General features: G+C 49.7%; 1 protein-coding gene across 1 annotated transcript in view; it reads left to right on the forward strand.

The window, feature by feature from the left end:
• EHHADH (enoyl-CoA, hydratase/3-hydroxyacyl CoA dehydrogenase) overlaps positions 1–12,045 on the forward strand; it is a 30,673-nt gene extending 18,628 nt beyond the window's left edge. The window contains exon 7 of the mRNA XM_014939730.1: positions 9,589–12,045. Within this exon, the coding sequence (XP_014795216.1) occupies positions 9,589–10,859 (1,271 nt within the window). The 3' untranslated portion in view covers positions 10,860–12,045. The remainder of the gene's footprint in view (positions 1–9,588) is intronic.
• The last annotated feature ends 9,395 nt before the right edge of the window (positions 12,046–21,440 follow it).

Genomic DNA, 21,440 nt, shown 5'->3' on the forward strand with positions numbered 1-21,440 from the left:
TGCCCCTCATCCTCTCACTGGGAACCACTGAAAAGAGTCTGGTTCCCTCCTCCCTCAGCCCGCCCTTGAGATACTTGTCAGCATTGATAAGGTCTCCCCTCAGCCTTCTCTTCTCCAGACTAAAGAGTCCCAGCTCTTTCAGCCTCTCCTCATCAGGGAGATGCTCCAATCCTTGAATCATCTCTGTTGCCCTTCGCTGGACTCTTTCCAGTAGTTCCCTGTCCCTCTTGAACTGGGGAGCCCAGAACTGGACGCAGTATTCCAGTTGTGGCCTCACCAGTGCAGAGTAAGGGGGAGAATGACCTCCCTTGACCTGCTGGCCACACTCTTCCCTACACAGCCCAGGATTCCCTTGTTCCTCCTGGCTACAAGAGCACACTGCTTGCTCATTGTCATTTTGTTGTCCACCAGGACCCCCAGATCCTTTTCTTCAGAGCTTGTCTCCAGCCACTAGATTTCCACTAGATTGTTACCTGATGCCAGCTCTTTCTTTGGAAGAATAACTTCTTCTCACTTAAGAAACAGGTTCTTCTGTGGTTGATAAGCAGGCTGTTCCCTTTTAAATACCACTGTATTAAATCTTTGGCTATGTTCCATGTTATAAGCAGGTTCACTAGATTTCCACTAGATTGTTACCTGATGCCAGCTCTTTCTTTGGAAGAATAACTTCTTCTCACTTAAGAAACAGGTTCTTCTGTGGTTGATAAGCAGGCTGTTCCCTTTTAAATACCACTGTATTAAATCTTTGGCTATGTTCCATGTTATAAGCAGGTTCACATGAAATTCTCCTCCTCCTGGTCTAGTTCTGTACTGCAAGTGCATGTGCACAGAGTCACTCAGGGATATATTAATACCAAAATGTTTTGACAGCTGTATTTTAAGAAGATTTCATCTCATACTTCTTTCTTCAGAAGAATAACTTCCTCTCACTTAAGAAACAGGTTCTCCTGTGGTTGATAAGCAGGCTGTTCCTTTTTAAATACCGCTGTGTTGAAGCTTTGGCTATGTTCCATGTTATAAGCAGGTTCACATGAAATTCTCCTCCTCCTGGTCTAGTTCTGTACTGCAAGTGCATGTGCACAGAGTCACTCAGGGATATATTAATACCAAAATGTTTTGACAGCTGTATTTTAAGAAGATTTCATCTCACTGGGATCCACTCCTGCCATTTTGTAGCCCAGCAAGATAATGCCTTCATTAATTTTTTATAAGAGCAATTTAAATAAAACCTTTGATGCACTGCTGAGATTTTTTTTTTTTTAAAAAAAAAAGGTATCTTTCAGCTCTGCCTGTTGATAGTAGCACTCAAAAAATGGTTAGGCAAGTAATGGAGCACTTGGAAAATATCCATTCTGTTTCAGAGAAAGCTCAGGCCTCTTGTGCTCTGCAACATGAGCTCTCGAAAGCTCATTTCAGGCCATAGACACACTTCTGTTTGGAAGTTCTCCTCCCTGCTGCCATGCCATATTTTTAATGAGGATGGTTTTTAAGCGTTGGTCCACAAACCTTGTGAGGAGGATCCGTGGCTGTCGTGGCATTCAGGGAAAGAGACATGAATTACTGCCAAGTTTTTCGTGTGATTTGAAGAGCACTGCAATCCCAGACAGGTCAGTCCTGCAGCGTGTGCTTTGGCAGGAAGGGCTTGTGTTGAAGTTTTGTAGGAATGATCAGGTGACTAGAATGAGTATTCTTTGCTACATACTGATAAATCATGCCAGAATAATACATTTGCAAAACCCCAATATCAACGACAGTTTAGCCAGAAGGGCTGTTTACATCTCATCTGCTTATTTTGGTGCTGTAGCTGAGCTAGAGGGAATTCTAAGGACAAATGCAATCTCCATTTGAAAGTTTCTAGTAGAAACATAATCTGTACCTTATTTCCAAACTGAACTGGCTGGGATATGTCTCCCATCCATTGGATTTAGTATTTGCTTCTCATCTCCAGAAAGGTTTCTAAATTTTTGTCTGAAATTGCCCCAGTCTCTACCCCCAAGCTTCAGTATTTTTGTAGCTGGTTACAGACAATGCTGAAGTTAACCCAGACTTTTTGTACAATAAATAAACTAAGTGCTTTGATACTTTTGCTGCGGAGCACAACATGTCACATTCTGGTCATTTTCACAACTCTAAACTTCCCTTAATGTTTCAACACTTGATAAAGCATGCATAGCCAAAGTGGGAACACTCTTCCAGGAGTAATTATGTTAAGACTATGTACCAAGATGTTTCTTCCTTGCTATTACTTAGTATGCTCAAGGTAACAGCCAACTTTCAAATTAGCCATGTTCAACACATCCTGTTAATTATCTACTGGCAGGGAGCAGCTGCACCCCAGGGATGGGGAGCCAATGACAATAACACCACTTAGGGGGACAGAACCATGGAATCTTTGAGGCTGGAAGGGACCTCTGGAGGTCATCTTGTCCAAACCCCCCTGTTCAAACAGGACCACCTAGAGCCAGTGGCCCAGGATGAAGACTCTTGGTTATCTTGTCCAAACCCCCCTGTTCAGACAGGGCCACCTAGAGCCAGTGGCCCAGGATGAAGACTCTCCAACCTCCCTGGGCAACATATACCAGTGCTTAGTCACCCCCACAGTAAAAAATGTGTTTCCTTATGTTCAGATGGAACCTCCCTTGTTTCAGTTTGTGCCTGTTGCCTCTAGTCTTGTCACTGGGGTCCCCTAAAAAGAGTCTGGCTCTATCTTCTTTACACCTTCCCCTTAGGTATTTATATATATATTGATGAGATCCCCCCAAGCCTTCTCCAGCCTGGAGACACAACTCCCTCAGCTTTTCTTCATATGAAACAGAGTCCAGTCCCTTCTTAGTAGCCCTTCACTGAACTGATTCAATCACAGAATCACAGAATCATCACAGAGGGTTGGAAGGGACCTCTGGAGATCATCTAGTCCAACCCCCTGCCAAAGCAGGGCCACCCAGAGCAGGTTGCACAGGAACGTGTCCAGGCAGGTTTGAATGTTTCCAGAGAAGGAGACTCCACCACCTCCCTGGGCAGCCTCTTCCAGGGCTCTGCCACCCTCACAGGAAAGAAGGTCCTCCTTATGTTTAGGTGGAACTTCTTATGTTCAAGTTTGTGCCCATTTCCTCTTGTCCTGTCCCTGGGCACCACTGAAAAAAGACCGACCCCATCCTCCTGACACCCACCCTTGAAGTATTTATAGGCATTGATCAGAATGTTGATCAGTGCATCAGAATGGACTCCAATAACTCCACACCACTCTTGTACTGGGGAGCCCACATGTTTAAATGGAGCTTCTTATGTTCCAGTTTGTGCCCATTTCCTCTTGTCCTGTCCCTGGGCACCACTGAAAAAAGACTGGCCCCATCCTCCTGACACCCACCCTTTAAGTATTTATAGGTGTTGATCAGAATGTTGATCAGTGCATCAGAATGGACTCCAATAACTCCACACCACTCTTGTACTGGGGAGCCCAGAGTTGGACACTGCTCCAGGTGTGGTCTCACTGGTGCTAAGTAGAGGGGAAGGATCACCCCCCCCTCAACCTGCCAGCAAGAGTCCTCCTAATACAGCCCAGTACAATATTAGCCTTCTTTGCCACAAGGTCATATTACTATTCATAGTCAACTTGGTGTCCACCAGGACCCCCCAGATCCTTTTCTCCAGAACTGCTTTCCAGCCAGTCAGGCCCCAGCATCCACTGGTGCATAGGACTATTCCTCCCCGGGTGCAGAATGTTGCAGTTCCCCTTGCTGAACTTCACCATGATCCTACCAACACATTTCTCCCTCTGGATGGCAGCACAACCCACTGCTCTATCAATTATTTACAGTACCTGAGCAAGGCAAGCAGGACAGCTGCAGAGATCATGGCCAGCAGCTACTAAAAGTAGAGATGATCCAGCAAAGTTCACATGATGGCCCAGGTCCAAGGTAAAGTTGGCTACGGTCTGGATCAACAGTGTCCATAGCATGGTACAGCCCCAGTAGGACACCAGAACTCCTCCAACACAGCTTAGAAGGGGCTGAAGGCCCACATCTGAGCTTAAATGGGGCTCCAATGCCCATGGGTGGTGTGTGTGGGTGGAGGCTCCAGGTGTTGCTGGTCAGGGTCATTAAAGCTTATCAGTGCACACAGGGCCTTGATGCTTACCAAGACTCCTAATGCCTTTTCTGAATCACTGCTTCTATCAATACAGCCCTCACAGCCCACAATTATAGCGTGCTTTGTTTATGCTACTTGTTCTTGTTATACTTCATTTGATAAGTGACATCTGTTTTGGAGGTTATTGATCACCTCCTTTTAACTCGGAATCCCACACCTTATTATGTCACTGCTTTCCATCACTTCTTTCTGCCACACTCTGGAAGGTTTTCCTCCTATTTTGTCTTTTGATATCTGTGAAATTGCAAGTCCGTTAGAGACAGATGTAGAACTTGCCAGCACAATTGTTTTTTTCTTTCAGGCTGCTGTAACAAAAAGTCATTCTCCAGCCAGTACCATGCTGCACAGTATCTCATCGTTTCACATTCTTCATCTTAAGTACATTCTTTCAACACCAGAAACCAAAATCTTAGGGATGCTTTTTGAGGGACTGACACCTTTTAAAATAGTGCTGCTCATCCCTCTAAGTATTGAGTCTACCTAGGGGACCCAGGGTCTCTCTGCTTTCACTGCAGAGAGGAGGGCAGAGAGAGCAAGGTGTGGCATTTATTTTGGGTGGCCAGAAATCACACAGACCCCATTTCCCAACGGACAGTGCTGTGCTGTTTCACACCCCAAAACCACATTGCGTTATGTGGCTACATGGAGGTGTTCAAAAGACGGGTTGATGTAGTGCTGGGAGGTCTGGTTTAGTGATGATGCTCCTTGTTTGTTGTGTGGGTGTCTATATTTGTCATTCAGGTTGACGGTTGGACAAGATGATCTTTAAGGTCCCTTCCAACCTAGAAGATTCTGTGATTCTGTGATACATCCATCTTCTATTGCTGCTCAATGGGTAGCAACTGAGAAGATCCCGTTGACTTCCTCCTCCTTCAGTACCAATTCCATAGGCACAGAGGACCTTTAGGGTATGGAAGCAGAGCCATGAATGCTAGGGGTGCCTGGCTTTGTGGCTCCCCTGGCTGTCCAATATTAGCAGGAACTCGGAGGGAGCTGGCATATGGCTTGCTGACCCTGTCTTAATGTCCATTCAACATCCAGGATCATCTATCATTTTTGTGGGCATTGCTGGTGAACTGGGAACCATTCCTGTGCGGCGCTGGCTTCCCATCAGCTGCCTTTGTCCACAGTTTGTTTGCTGAAAGACTGATGAGGAGGTGACACCCAGCTATGTGGGATCCCTCCTGCTCTTGGCCTGGCTGTCCTTGGCTGTCTTCAGCCACGTGAGATGTCACCTATTTCATTTCCTTCTCCTTGTTCGGAGCTCTTGGCTCCCATCTCTTTCCACTTTCTCTGGTTCCTCATCACCCAGAACAAGAGGTCTTCTCTGTCCCTTCTGCAGCTTTCCCATAGCTCCCTGTTTGCTGTATCACATTATTTCTGCTTGAAATTAATACCCTGAAACAGAGAAAGAAGCAGCTCCAGCAATCCGCCACCGCCAATTGCTCATTGTTGTTTTTAACAGGAAAACTGGAACAGCCTTTGCATGTTTTTACTAATCTATAAAATATTATTTCCATTGCCTGGCATTTTAGGGTTCAAATATTCATTAGAGTTCAGAATATTTTCCACTGATCTGTATTTCTCTAGTGTGTGTGACTGTACATGAGTTGCTTTGTACATATTTTGAGTTCATTTATTTTGAAATTTGTTTTTAAAGTCCTTCAATTAATTTTACATGATTTTTCATATTCTAAGTACCTCATGCGACAGATCCATAATTAACAGTCATTATTCACTCAGCTTGCCCAGCAAATGGATTTGTCATATCCATATTTGGCCTGAAATTACATGGGTTCAAGTGCAGTTTTATTTACATTTCACAACAAGAAGCCAGAAGCAAGATGGCTAGACACTGCCATCTCCCGAAGCAGATTTCAGTCTTCTTTTGAAAGATGTGCCTTGGGCATGAAAAATGGTAACACAGCTCTGAAAACCGTTCCCTGTGTGGAAGATAAGAATATAGGGTTGGTTTTTTTCGTGGTTTGGGGGAGGTGAGAGCATTATTGAGGAAGAAAAGGGAACATACAGTAGTGATTTCTGGAGTGGTCCCCAGCCGTGTGGGATCTGAGCTGAGCGTGTGACGTTGCCCTTCCTCTTCCTTCTACACATATGAGGCCCAATGATTCCCTACCATTTTTTTCTGCTTTAATGTATTCTTCCCCAAGATCACTCAGCTTTATACAGTTGAATAGGGGAGCCCTCAGAAATGCTTCTTTCCTGTCTAGATGGCCAAATCTTGCTGTAGTTTTGTGTTTCCAGGGGAGTCATGCTGTGTAAGCTCTAATGCAACAAAACCCTGGGGGCTTTCATTACTCTCTCTGCCAGCTTCATTAAACATCATTTCATACAGGCCACTGAAGAGTTATGGAGGAAGTTGAGAGACAGCTTTTCTAGGTCAGAAACAAGCTTGGCAAGCTCATGTCTTATCTATAAGCCTATTCCCATGGCCTAGAAAGTGAACTACTACAAGCATGTACGCCTGTCTGTCACGGGATGGCTAAAACCTAGATGGGAGTGCTCTTACTACATGTGGATGAAAGCAAACAGGGGAATGAGCCAACACCAGTGCAGAACTTCCCTTGAAAGGAGGGCTGGAAAACCTCTGCTCATGGAAAGGGGTTTTGATTTGGGAAGAAGCAGCGTGTTCATATTGTGAGAGAACTGCTAAGATTTCAGTCATGAGACTGAACCTGAGAGGAACAGGAGTTCATAAGGCCCAGGACGTGTGCGTTATTTCTTTAGCAGAGCTTGGGAAGTCTAGAGAGAAATGCTAGGTCTCCACCCTGGAAAGGAAGAAGAGACGTCAAGAGGGAGCCATGAAGAACACAGATCACAGAATCTTAGTGGTTGGAAGGGACCTCTGAGATCATCGAGTCCAACCACAAAAAAAAAAAAAAAAAAAAAAAAAAAAAAAAAAAAAAAAAAAAAAAAAAAAAAAAAAAAAAAAAAAAAAAAAAAAACCAACCAAAAAAAAAAAAACCACACCACACCAAACGCCCACCAAAAACACCGCACCCACCAACTAAACCCCACACTCAACACCTCACCATAAACCAATAACCTTGGGCACTAGAGCAGGCCCTGAAGAGCCATGTCTATACGTTTCTTAAATCCCTCCAGGGATGGTGACTCCACCACCTCCCTGGGCAGGCTGTTCCAGGGCCTGACCACCCTCTCAGTAAAGTAGTTCTTTCTAATATCTAATCTAAACCTCCCCTGCCCCAACTTTAGACCATTTCCTCTGCTCCTGGCATTATTCCCTTGGGAGAAGAGGCCAACCCCCACCTCTCTACACCCTCCTTTCAGGGAGTTGTAGAGGGCAATGAGGTCTCCCCTCAGCCTCCTCTTCTCCAAACTAAACATGCCCAGTTCCCTCAGCCCCTCCTCATAGGACTTGTTCTCCAGGCCCCTCACCAGGTTCCACCAGATGTAGAACTGCAAACCCTTGATGTCTAAAGAGAGCCTTAAAGAGGGGTCTGGGCTTGGTGAACATGGATGAGGTGGTGAGTCACCCTCCCACAGTGTCCGAGAAGAAAGCAGCCCATGTCACTCACCAAAGACAGGGAAAAAAATGTCTCTGACTTTTCCCTGCTGCCCCATCCAAGCTCTGAGTGCCTCTAGAGCACCCTGGGAGGAGCTGTTTGTGTTCAGGGTTTTTTCAGTCAGCAAACCACGGACACTGAAATACAAAGAACTGATTCATGCTCTTCTAGTTTTATTTTCAAATTAGGTTTCAGTAATACTTGATTACGAAGTAGCAAATCTAATTTCCTAGAAAGGAACTTAAGCGTGTGCTTGGGGCGTAATGGTTTATAAGCAGGCTGCCAGAGAGTGATGGCTGTGAAAAATGTCTTCTTGTGGCTAAGCAGAGTGTGTTTTAAGTGTCTCGTGTACACACCAGCTGAGGGTGGACAAGACTAAACCAAGGGCATGTAGCTCGCAGGGAAAACATTCTACCTTGTTTGACCTTGGTGGTTGGAACTTGTTTAACTGATGACATAATTTCAGCTCTTCTTTACAAAGCTGCTTTAGACAAATTTTTTAATCCCCTTGTTTCTGTTTATTTGTTTAGCTGACTTCCATTTGTAAACCTGGGATTAAAAAAATCATTTTTACAGAATCGTAACAAACCTGTACCTCATCTGGTTGTTGCTTTATTTAGGATATTAGTAATCTTCCCATTCAGATGCTTCGCACTGTTAAAGCGGGTGAAATTGTGCCAGCCTTCTCTTACTAGTTTGTATTAACTTAGTCCAAAAAGCCTCCCTTTTGGGAGAGCAGGATAAATAACATGGGCTGTGTTTCACAGGGAAGTGTAAGCGTGCGGCTTCATTTAATGTAATAGAGGGCAGAGCTGGTGGAAGGGCTCGGGAGGAGGGAAGGGATCAAACCAGTAATCTCTACACTGGTATTCCTGGGAGAATTTGTGGATCTTGGAGAGGAAAAAAAAAAAAAAACTGGAGCTTGAATGGATGCTCAGTTACAGGAATTCTGGGCAAGTGCTTTAACTGCGTGGTTGGACAAGGAAAACTGTGTCTTCAAGAATCTTCAGAAGTTCAGAATGGCCTTTGTTGGAGAACTTGGAGAGCTCCCAGTGGGCAGACACTGCCTGATACAAAGTGCAAACAGCAAGCAAAAGGCTACTGATGTTCCAGAGTGATCAAAAAGGAGATAGATGATGTTGAAATCTGGATTAAGAACACTGTGTTAGTTCCATCCTGTTTGCCCTAGTGACAGGAGACATACGAGGCATTAGAGACAAAGTTTAGAGAAGACCAGTGTCCAAGATCAGCTGAATTTTCGTTTGCTTTAAAGATTATGCTGAAGTGCAGAGGGAGAAGAGAAAGGGGACAAAGAGGAATCTTGGAAGGAGGGAAAAACTAGTTGTCTGGGCTTTGCTGGTCTTGAAATCCTTGGGTCTGCTGTGTTTGCTTATACTAATATTCTTCTATGAGTTCCCATAAGGGACCATCTCACAGGAACAGAGATGCACTGATATCCTCAGGGTGAAGCTTGTTATGAAACTACCTGCTACGAGTTATTAACAGGGTTGAAGCTGAAACTCAGACCTCCTTGGATCCCCAGGTTCTAACTCTGAAGTGATACTGGTTTCCATAGGCATAAAACTTTGCAGGGAGAAGGCATGAATCACATGGTCCACACATACCAGTGAATCCCACTGATATCTTGTAAGCTTGAGAGGACATTAACTTGCCTTTATGCTACTGCTTTTCAAACATTTAGGCTCACTGAAAGGGAGAATTCACCTTCCTTTTCCCCAGTCTTCAATTCTTTTTTTTTACTGTCTGTGCACCACTCATTTTCCATAGGCTTCTCCTTTTCATCCTGGAGATACAAAGGAAGTGCTACTGTCAAGTGATGATCGGTAACATCTGCTGTTCACAGTCTCTGATTCTGTCTCACTTTTGTCCCTAGGGCTGGGAACGATGGGCCGAGGCATTGTGACTTCTCTGGTTAAGGCCAACATACCTGTGGTGGCCCTCGAGCAGAATCTGGAGCATCTGAACACGGGAAGAAAAGCTGTGATGCTCCTTTTGGAACGCGAGGCTATGAAAATGGAGCAGGGTGCCCAGCCCCTGGATTTCCATAACCCTGCACGTCTCCAGTTCACTGTGGACTTTGATGTGTTGCGGGATGTAGACCTAGTTATCGAGGCTGTGTTTGAGAACATGGCACTAAAGAAGGAAATATTCCACAAACTCTCGAGAATCTGCAAGCCAGGGGCCTTTCTGTGTACAAACACCTCAGCCCTGAACATCGATGAAATAGCTTCTGCCACCAGCCACCCACAGCAGGTCATTGGCACGCACTTCTTCTCCCCTGCTCACGTGATGAGGCTGTTAGAAATAATCTATGGCCGTCACACATCCCCCACCACCATTGCCACTGCTGTGCAGCTAGCCAAAGCTCTGAAAAAAGTTGGAGTGGTGGTAGGGAATTGTTTTGGCTTTGTTGGCAACCGAATGATGTTTCCATACGTTCAACAGGCAGTTTTCCTTTTAGAGGAAGGAAGCAAACCAGAAGCCGTAGATCAGGTTCTTGAAGATTTTGGGTTTAAGATAGGACCTTTCCGAATGTCTGATCTTGCTGGGCTGGACGTGGGCTGGAGGTCTAGAAAAGGCCAGGGCCTCACTGGGGCCTTGCTACCTCCAGGAACCCCTGCCCGCCAGCGGCACGGCCACCGCTACAGCCCTCTGCCAGACCTTCTGTGTGAGAATGGCAGGTTTGGCCAGAAAACTGGAAAAGGCTGGTACCAGTACGAGAAGGCTGGGGGCAGGACAGCCAAGCCAGACCCGTGGCTTCACAACTTCCTGGCCCAGTACAGAGACACCCACCGCATCCAGCCCCGCTTGATAGACCAGGAGGAAATCCTGGAGCGGTGTTTGTTTTCCCTCATCAATGAAGGGTTCGACATCCTGGCTGAGGGAATAGCCTCGGGCCCAGAGCACCTGGATGTAATTTATATCAATGGCTACGGGTGGCCAAGGCACAGGGGTGGCCCCATGTTCTACGCTTCCACCGTCGGGCTCCCTCGGGTTCTGGCTAAACTGCAGAAATACTCTGAAGCCCACCCTGATGTTCCTGGGCTACGGCCCAGTGCCTTCCTGAAAAAGCTGGTGGCTATGGGGAACCCTCCCCTCAAAGAGTGGATGTCCTACCTCAGCCGGCAGAGCAGCAAGCTGTGATTTCCTTGAGGCCTGCTCTAGAAATTCAATGGAGGCTGATCTCACCAAACAGATGCTGTAATTGCACTGTCTTTTCCAATCAAAACCAAAGTGCCTCAGGCTCGTAACCAATATCACTGACCTTCCTGGGTCTTCGCAGGGAATAACTCATGATTGATCTCAATCCCCCTCTTGATGCAGGTGACCACTGCCATCACCCACCCCTTCTTCTCAGCACCCACCTTCTTTGCACATTGCTGCCTAAAGGCCCGTTTCCTTTTGCTCTGCCTTCAGCTCTTCTCAGTCTGTCTTTGTGGAAGGGAAGGAGCAGCATCCGCAGCCCACAAAGCAAATCGGGGTAGGAGGCAAGAGAGAGATGGTGACAATTCACCTGAGACTGACTGGATCTACCACATCCTGCCCTAAGTCTCTTTCCCAGTTAGTTGGGGTCTGTGCAGCCCACCTCCACTGGGTTCCTTGGCTCTCCCAAAGACACCCAGCTGGAGCTTTTCCCCGTTGCTGGGGGAGAAGTAGCACAAACAGGCACGGAGGTAAAGATCAAATGAATTGGAGAGAGCAGGTTTGGGCAGAGAGCAAGGGGCAGGGCTGGTACCGTCCCTCCTCCCTGCTGCAGAGGAGAGTCTAAGAAACGACAGAAAAGCCACAAAAGCAATGACCTGACTAACCTGCCCTGTGGTGCTGGCTCGTGACTGCCCTTCTTCATCCAGACCCCATCCTCCATTAACCATTATCCCCACCCGGCTTTGGCCAAGCAGAAACATCTTCTGGCATCTCTTAAGCGTGGATATGTCTTGCCATCACTCCCTCTTTCTTGTCTGCCAACAGCTACCAGGTCTTGGGGCTCAGCGTGGTCTAATTGACCAGATTGAAGCCTGGCCTGGCACTGGATTTCCACACGGGCAGAGGACACACTGAGAAGTACACGGCTCCAGGAACGTTGCTGGAGGCACGCAGGGAGGCAGCAGATCTCTAGCGGGGAGCAGAGAGAGAGAGAGAGCCAGCCAAACTTGCTCCAGGCTTGACACTTTGGGACAAAATCTCCCATTTCTCGTGTCTAGTGAATGTATCTCTCAGTCCAGTGTGGGAAATAGGTTGCTCTGGGTTCCCTTCTCAGGAAGATTATCATTGGATGTCTAACTTTTGCTGTATATTTTAATAAAGGTGCTTGGATTATCTAATCACAGAATCACAGAATCTTAGTGGTTGGAAGGGACCTCTGAGATCATCGAGTCCAACCACAAAAAAAAAAAAAAAACCAAAAAAAAAACCCCCCCCAAACAAATACAAAACACACCACACCAAACGCCCACCAAAAACACCGCACCCACCAACTAAACCCCACACTCAACACCTCACCATAAACCAATAACCTTGGGCACTAGAGCATGCCCTGAAGAGCCATGTCTATACGTTTCTTAAATCCCTCCAGGGATGGTGACTCCACCACCTCCCTGGGCAGGCTGTTCCAGGGCCTGACCACTCTCTCAGTAAAGTAATTCTTTCTAATATCTAATCTAAATCTATCAAAACATGCTTGTTCTGTGTTTATACATACCTGCCTCACCTCTGCACGATAGAATTAGATCATTTTGCTGTTTGTGGAGGGGTTTGTGTTTGAAAAGGCTGAATAATGCTTTTTTCTAAATATGTCTTATTTTGCCCTGTCCTTCAGTGGGTGAGGGCGCAAAACTGAGGGCAAGACGTGCTTCAGAAGTCACAAGAGCCTAGATCCAGGGGGGATTTTTCTCCAGGAAAGAGCTACCTGGAGGCCCAGCAAACTGCTGGTTTCCCCCAAGTGGCTTCTGTGCCGCCGCTGGGAGCAACCCAGCCTTTGCTCCAAGGGGAAGCGCCGCTTCCACGCAAGCAGGCTCCGCGTGACACGTTACACAAGAGCACGGGCTGGTGCTGGTGGCTTCGTGTCATCTGTGGGGACAGCTCTGGACACGATGCAGGCTACCATCCCCTCTGCTCTGCCTCTTCCCCTGCTCTTCACCCGTACCAGAGATGAGCTGGGAAAGGGCAATTCCCCTTGCAGCGGGAGCGGGCTGCGGAGGAGAGGGCATGCCATCCTGTGTAGGAGAGAGGCTGGGCTCAGGATATGGAGCCCCACCAGCCCCATGGCCAAAATGTCTCTCCTCACCTGCAGCACTGGTGTGCACTTAATGTGCCCATTGCCCTCCTCATCTCCCCTCAGGGAAATCCCCGAGGACAGAGGCTGTCCCCACGGCAGAAGTTCATCTGCGAATCGGTATCGACCAAAGCAGCAGGGCATTGATCTGCCTGCTTTGTGTCCCAGCCAGCCCTCGGTGACATTGCTGGTTGCATTCCCAGCTCCGAGAGGGCAGGCACGAGGCTCCTCCTCGCTGGCAGGAGCGTGTGGGGGTCCCTCGGCTGTGAGGGCAACCGCAGCTCCCTGGCCCCCAGTGGCCCATGCTGATTTGGAGCCCTTGGTGCCCGCCGATCAGAAAGCCTGTTCTGTGAGCCTCTTTGGTAAAATACCAGCCTTGCAAAGTCCCCCATCAGCTCAAATACGCAGTGATACCAGAGAAATGTTTCTTCATTTACCAGGAAGAGAACACGGCCCCAGGCAGAGGAGAGCTTGGTAGCCTCTTGGTACAGGATTAGTTTTCCCATGTGCCTTTTTTAAACCAGCTAACTGTTTTCAGTCAGTGAGAAAAAAATCTGTTAAAAAAAACCCCAAACCAACATGTTTTCCAGGTAAAACCATCCCTACTGGCCAGGAACGTCCCTGGCTCCGCTCACTTGTGTCCCGGTTTGAGGTAAAACCGGATCAATTTTGTGTTAATTTCAGAGAGTTAGAAAAGGCCTAACTAAAATGCCAAGTTACAGAACACAAAATAGATCCGGTTTTACCTCAAACCGGGACAACTTGTTGCGAGGCTGGTGTGAGCTGAGGCTGGATGGTTCTCCGGCGTGGCGAGGCCTTGGCGACAGGCGTCGGAGGCTGGCTCCAGTCCATCCTTCATCTTTGGGCCCTGCTTCTGCTTTCATGTGAGTGCCTGGCTGCAGATCTGTGCTTTTCCGCACAGCGGGGACGCTCGCTTTCAGCGCTGGGGATACTCAGTTTCAGCCCCTGGTCTCTCGCATGCAGCTGCATAATTGTTAGATGCCTTTAATTAAGTCGGTGAACTCTGCCAGTGCAGCAGATGCCTCCATTAACTGCTCAGCCACAGGCGTTTTGCAAAACAGTAAAGAATGGGGGGGGTGCACCAAAGGAGAGAGCTGCTTTAGCTTTGATCGGCGGCCCCCGCAGCACTGGGGCTTTCAAAGGGAGGCAAAAAGCTCCCTGCCCTATGGTGTGCTAAGAACCACTCTCCTCCGGCGGCGTGTCCAAATCGGACAGGGCTCTTGAGTCTTGTCTGAAGCACCTACACCATTTCTGTAACCCGTAGTTCACCTTCTTTCCCTTTATTTCTCTTTCTTTTTAACAGAAAGTCATCTCACAGCCCAGGAGGGGTCTGAGAGCAGCTGTGGAGGCCAAACGGAGAGGGAAAGGCCAGCAGGTAGAAGAGGCAGATTCTCCTTGGGCCGGGGGTCTCCTGGGAGCTGAGCTGCATCCCCTGGTTGCTGCTGGTGGGCTCCAGGGAACGGGAGGACAACAGGACAGTGTCAAAGAAACACCTGATTTTGCAGTCAGTTCCTCCTCTGCTTGCAAACAAGGCCTGAACCTTGGCAGATATCAGTGGGATTTCAGCAAAACAAAGGCAGGTAAGCCCAGAGGAGTGATTCGGGAAACTCCCTTGCAATTAATCCTGGAGGCACTGAAAATCTAGAGGCCTGGGAAGCTCCCTCAGCCCCAACAACCAGCACCAAGGAGGGCTCAAAGCCCCGTGCTCAGTGCCACTGGGCACCATCTCCTGCCCAGTTAGGCTGAGTTTAAGGGGTCCCATCGCTGAGGCATGGTGTGAACCTCCCTGCCACCCCCAGCCAGCTCTGATTGCTTTTATCCCAGCAATCACAACTGGCCCCAGAAACGTCCCTTCAGCTTGGCCTCTCCCTCCAGCCGTGGGTGACCAGCCTGCTGAGAGGGGGAGGTTGTAGCCCCAGCTTGCACATCCCAGGGGGGCGAGGGCATTAGCTGGGATGCAGTCGTGTGTTCCCAGGGCTTGCCTGCTGGAGAGGGGACAGCACAGGGCTACAAAGATGATGAGGGGCCTGGAGCATCTCTCTGGTGAGGAAAGGCTGAGGGACTTGGGTCTTTTTAATCTGGAGAAGAGAAGACTGAGGGGGGAACTGATCAACGCCTATAAATACTGTGTCAGGAGGGTGGGGCCAGTATTTTCAGTGGTGCACAGTAACAGGACAAGAGGAAATGGGCACAAACTTGAATAGAAGAAGTTCCACCTAAACATGAGGAGGAACTTCTTTCCTGTGAGGGTAACAGAGCCCTGGAAAGGGCTGCCCAGGGAGGTGGTGGAGTCTCCTTCTCTGGAGACATTCAAACCCCACCTGGACACGTTCCTGTGGGACCTGCTCTGGGTGGACCTGCTTTGGCAGGGGGTTGGACTGGATGATCTCCAGAGGTCCCTTCCAACCCCGTGTCATTCTGTGATTCTGTGAAGGTCAGCAGCAGACACGGGAGGTGCTGCCTGCCCGTGTGGGTGTCACTGAAGGGAGCCACTCCTCCTCGCTGGCAGGAGCGTGTGGGGGTCCCTCGGCTGCGAGGGCAACCGCAGCTCCCCGGCCCCCAGTGGCCCATGCTGATTTGGAGCCCTTGGTGCCCGCCGATCAGAAAGCCTGTTCTGTGAGCCTCTTTGGTAAAATACCAGCCTTGCAAAGTCCCCCATCAGCTCAAATACGCAGTGATACCAGAGAAATGTTTCTTCATTTACCAGGAAGAGAACACGGCCCCAGGCAGAGGAGAGCTTGGTAGCCTCTTGGTACAGGATTAGTTTTCCCATGTGCCTTTTTTAAACCAGCTAACTGTTTTCAGTCAGTGAGAAAAAAATCTGTTAAAAAAAACCCCAAACCAACATGTTTTCCAGGTAAAACCATCCCTACTGGCCAGGAACGTCCCTGGCTCCGCTCACTTGTGTCCTGGTTTGAGGTAAAACCGGATCAATTTTGTGTTAATTTCAGAGAGTTAGAAAAGGCCTAACTAAAATGCCAAGTTACAGAACACAAAACTGATCTGGTTTTACCTCAAACCGGGACAACTTGTTGCGAGGCTGGTGTGAGCTGAGGCTGGATGGTTCTCCGGCGTGGCGAGGCCTTGGCGACAGGCGTCGGAGGCTGGCTCCAGTCCATCCTTCATCTTTGGGCCCTGCTTCTGCTTTCATGTGAGTGCCTGGCTGCAGATCTGTGCTTTTCCGCACAGCGGGGACGCTCGCTTTCAGCGCTGGGGATACTCGGTTTCAGCCCCTGGTCTCTCGCATGCAGCTGCATAATTGTTAGATGCCTTTAATTAAGTCGGTGAACTCTGCCAGTGCAGCAGATGCCTCCATTAACTGCTCAGCCACAGGCGTTTTGCAAAACAGTAAAGAATGGGGGGGGTGCACCAAAGGAGAGAGCTGCTTTAGCTTTGATCGGCGGCCCCCGCAGCACTGGGGCTTTCAAAGGGAGGCAAAAAGCTCCCTGCCCTATGGTGTGCTAAGAACCACTCTCCTCCGGCGGCGTGTCCAAATCGGACAGGGCTCTTGAGTCTTGTCTGAAGCACCTACACCATTTCTGTAACCCGTAGTTCACCTTCTTTCCCTTTATTTCTCTTTCTTTTTAACAGAAAGTCATCTCACAGCCCAGGAGGGGTCTGAGAGCAGCTGTGGAGGCCAAACGGAGAGGGAAAGGCCAGCAGGTAGAAGAGCCAGATTCTCCTTGGGCCGGGGGTCTCCTGGGAGCTGAGCTGCATCCCCTGGTTGCTGCTGGTGGGCTCCAGGGAACGGGAGGACAACAGGACAGTGTCAAAGGAACACCTGATTTTGCAGTCAGTTCCTCCTCTGCTTGCAAACAAGGCCTGAACCTTGGCAGATATCAGTGGGATTTCAGCAAAACAAAGGCAGGTAAGCCCAGAGGAGTGATTCGGGAAACTCCCTTTCCAGTGCAATTAACCCTGGAGGCACTGAAAATCTAGAGGCCTGGGAAGCTCCCTCAGCCCCGATGACCAGGAGGGCTCAAAGCTCCGTGCTCGGTGCCACTGGGCACCATCTCCTGCCCAGTTAGGCTGAGTTTAAGGGGTCCCATCCTTGAGGCATGGTGTAAACCTCCCTGCCACCCCCAGCCAGCTCTGATTGCTTTTATCCCAGCAATCAAAACCAGCCCCAGAAACGTCCCTTCAGCTCGGCTGAAAGCTCTCCCTTCAGCCATGGGTGACCAGTCTGCTGAGACGGGGAGGTTGTAGCCCCAGCTTGCACATCCCAGGGGGGTGAGGGCATTACCTGGGATGCAGTCGTGTGTTCCCAGGGCTTGCCTGCTGGAGAGGGGACAGCAGAGGACCACAAAGATGATGAGGGTCCTGGAGCATCTCTCTGGTGAGGAAAGGCTGAGGGACTTGGGTCTTTTTAGTCTGGAGAAGAGAAGGCTGAGGGGGGATCTGATCACTGCCTATAAATACCCAGTATTTTCAGTGGTGCACAGTAACAGGACAAGAGGAAATGGGCACACACTTGAATAGAAGAAGTTCCACCTAAACATGAGGAGGAACTTCTTTCCTGTGAGGGTAACAGAGCCCTGGAAAGGGCTGCCCAGGGAGGTGGTGGAGTCTCCTTCTCTGGAGACATTCAAACCCCACCTGGACACGTTCCTGTGGGACCTGCTCTGGGTGGACCTGCTTTGGCAGGGGGTTGGACTGGATGATCTCCAGAGGTCCCTTCCAACCCCGTGTCATTCTGTGATTCTGTGAAGGTCAGCAGCAGACACGGGAGGTGCTGCCTGCCCGTGTGGGTGTCACTGAAGGGAGCCAGGCAGGTGAGCCTTCCAGCCCTCCCACTCTGGCATCTGGCCCATCTGCCGAGGCAAAGTGCTCATCCCTGCTCCTAGCAATGAAGGAGAGTTCACTTCAGAAGGGACCAGCAGGACCATTTTGTGTGGCCTCCATCGTAACACCTTCCCCTATGAGCTGGTTAAATTCCATCCTCCAGCACCCCTGGTTTGCAGGGGGAAGGGTGCTGTGGGTGTGCAGGTGGGGAGTGTTGCATAAATGCATATGGCAAAGGGGTTTGGCAGCCTCAGCAGGGGACAGAGCAGGGAACGGGGTAGGAGATGCTCACCTGTGCCTGCTGTTTTGGTGGGTCTCAGCCTCGTATCTGGCTCAGCACCAGTTCGAGCGGCGAAACGTCCCAGAGCCAGCAGCTCTGCAGGGAGCTCTTCTCTCCTGCAAGTCAGGGACAATGGTCAGAGGTTATTCACAGGAGCACTGTGTCCAGCTCTGGAATCTGGCCCATCTGCCGAGGCAAAGCGCTTATCCCTGCTCCTAGCAATGAAGGAGAGTTCACTTCAGAAGGGACCAGCAGGACCATTTTGTGTGGCCTCCATCATAACACTTTCCCCTACGAGCTGGTTAAATTCCATCCTCCAGCACCTCTGGTTTGCAGGGGGAAGGGTGCTGTGGTGTGTAGGTGGGGAGTGTTGCGTAAATGCATATGGCAAAGGGGTTTGGCAGCCTCAGCAGGGGACAGAGCAGGGAATAGGGTAGGAGATGCTCACCTGTACCTGCTGTTTTGGTGGGTCTCAGTCTTGTATCTGGCTCAGCACCAGTGCGAGCAGCGAAACGTCCCAGGGCCAGCAGCTCTGCAGGGAGCTCCTCTCTCCTGCAAGTCAGGGACAATGGTCAGAGGTTATTCACAGGAGCACTGTCGGGGTAGGAGATGCTCACCTGTGCCTGCTGTTTTGGTGGGTCTCAGCCTCGTATCTGGCTCAGCACCAGTTCGAGCGGCGAAACGTCCCAGAGCCAGCAGCTCTGCAGGGAGCTCTTCTCTCCTGCAAGTCAGGGACAATGGTCAGAGGTTATTCACAGGAGCACTGTGTCCAGCTCTGGAGTCCTCAGCGCAGGAAGGACATGGACCTGTTGGAACAGATCCAGAGGAGGCCACAAAGGTGATCCGAGGGCTGGAGCCCCTCTGCTGTGAGGACAGGCTGAGAGAGTTGGGGGGGTTCTGCCTGGAGAAGGCTCCAGGGAGACCTTAGAGCCCCTTCCAGTCCCTAAAGGGGCTCCAGGAGAGATGGGGAGGGACCCTTGGTCAGGGAGGGGAGCTATAGGAGGAGGGGGAAGGGTTTGACACTGAAAGAGGGAAGATTTGCATCAGATATTAGGAAGACATTTTTTACTGATTGAGTAGTGAGAGCCTGGCCCAGGTTGCCCAGAGAAGCTGTGGCTATCCCATCCCTGGAGGGGTTCAAGGCCAGGTTGGAGGGGGCTTGGAGCAACCTGGTCTGGTGGGAGGTGTCCCTGCCCAGGGCAGGGGGGTTGGAACTGGATGATCTTTAAGGTCCCTTCCAACTCTAACCATTCTATGATTCAAAGTTTCAGTGCAACTCTTAGAAAGGAATAGCTTTCCTGATTAGATCACCCAAGAATATGAATTGCATGAAGAACAAAAGCAAGAAGTGGCTGTGCCATGGGCCGCTTGTGCACGGAGCTCAGTCTCCTGCTCCATTGACTCTGGCTCTGCAGGGTCAATCCGTGTCACCTGTCTCATAAAATAGCTGAGAGCCACGCACTTGGAGTGCTCTAAATCCCTTATAATCGAGCCCACTTGCCTCCTTCTCATGGTCCTTTGAGGATGCTGTCCAGAGGTGAAGGTGCATCCCATTTAGTGGTCCCAGCAGGGTACGGAGAGGAGCTCTGGAGCCCTGTCACAGCAGGGTTGAGAGGGGGACACTCCAGAAAGCTGGCTGGCCCTGGAGAGCCTGGCACTGCTCCCCGCTGGCATGGCTCATCCCTGCTGGCAGCCAGCGCTGGTCACTGCTCATGCACATGTGCTCCCACCGCTACAAGATGCCTTTGAAAATCCATTAAATCTCATAATGGGTGGTGAGACACCAGCCCAGGTTGCCCAGAGAAGCTGTGGCTGCCCCATCCCTGGAGGGGTTCAAAGCCAGGTCAGTTGGGGCTTTGAGCAACCTGGTCTGGTGGGTGGTGTCCCTGCCCAGGTGTTATCATTTGAGGAACCCACAGCAATTTAATGTCGTTTAGACAATTACTCTTGCACCTGGTGACCTCTCCCCACCTGGGAAGGGCAATTGGGAAAAAACAAGGAAACCTGAAGGTTGACTTATAAGCAGATTTAGTGGAATAAGACTAGATAATTAACATTAATAATACTAAAGAACCATATTGATCCCGATATCAATATAAAATATACAGGATTATACTCAGCCCATCCCATCACATGGAAGCCGTGCCCCCAGCAGGGACAGCCAGTGTGGGACCCTGTGAGTGCTGCGGCTTCGGGAGGAAGGGAAAGGGCTCAGGGCTCCAGCACCGGGGCAAGGAGTTCTCAGGATCCCAGCCACTGAGGGAGAGAGAGAACTTCTCAGAAAACTCTCTAATTTATATTGAATGTGATGTTCATGGTATGAAATAACCCCATCATCCAGCTTGGGTCTTGCTCCTCCTTGTCCCGCACCTGGTTAGGCTCAGAAGCACCGAGACCTTAAAACCCACATCCCATAGCTGGCTATAAAGTAAATATTTTCACCAATTCAGACACTGGAGTCTTCTAAAAGTACAGTTTTCCCCAGCATTAGAAAAGAAGTGATTCCTGTGTCCTGTTAGGTCATCCTGCCCCTCTGCTCTGCCCTGGGGAGGCCCCAGCTGGAGCACTGGGTCCTGTTTTGGGCTCCCCAGTTCCAGAAGGACAAGGAACTGCTGGAGAGGGGACAGCAGAGGGCTACAGAGATGATGAGGGGCCTGGAGCATAGAATTGTAGAATTGTCTAGAATGGAAGGGACCTTAAAGATCATCTAGTCCAACTGTCAACCTGACAAAAAAATTAAATAAGAAATAAGCAATAAAAAATCACTACACCATATTCCTGAGGACCATCTCAACCCATCTTTTGAACACCTCCAGGGATGGTGCCTCAACCACTTTCCTGAGCAGCCAGGCTGAGAGACTTGGGTCTTTTTAGTTTGGAGAAGACTGAGGGGGGATCTGATCAACACCTATAAATACTTCAAGGGTGGGTGTCAAGAGGATGGGGTCTTTTTTCAGTGGTGCCCAGGGACAGGACAGGAGGAAATGGGCACAAACTTCAATAGAAGAAGTTCCACCTAAGCATGAGGAGGAACTTCTTTCCTGTGAGGGTGGCAGAGCCCTGGCAGAGGCTGCCCAGGGAGGTGGTGGAGTCTCCTTCTCTGGAGACATTCAAACCCCCCCTGGACACGTTCCTGTGGGATCTTCTCTGGGTGGCCCCGCTCTGGCAGGGGGTTGGAGGAGCTGATCTCCAGAGGTCCCTCCCAACCCCATATCGCTCTGTATCGCTCAGACCAGGACCCCACGGCGGAGGGGCTGAAACGAGGTGATCTTTATGCTCCCTCCCCACTCTAAACCCTTCGAGGGGGACCCCGGGGGGGCCACCGGGCCTGGTCCCGGGGCGAGCGGGGCGGGGAGGAGCCGGCGGGGAG

The sequence above is a fragment of the Calidris pugnax genome, unplaced genomic scaffold (assembly GCF_001431845.1).
Source record: "Calidris pugnax isolate Ruff unplaced genomic scaffold, ASM143184v1 scaffold37, whole genome shotgun sequence".
Taxonomy (NCBI): domain Eukaryota; kingdom Metazoa; phylum Chordata; class Aves; order Charadriiformes; family Scolopacidae; genus Calidris; species Calidris pugnax.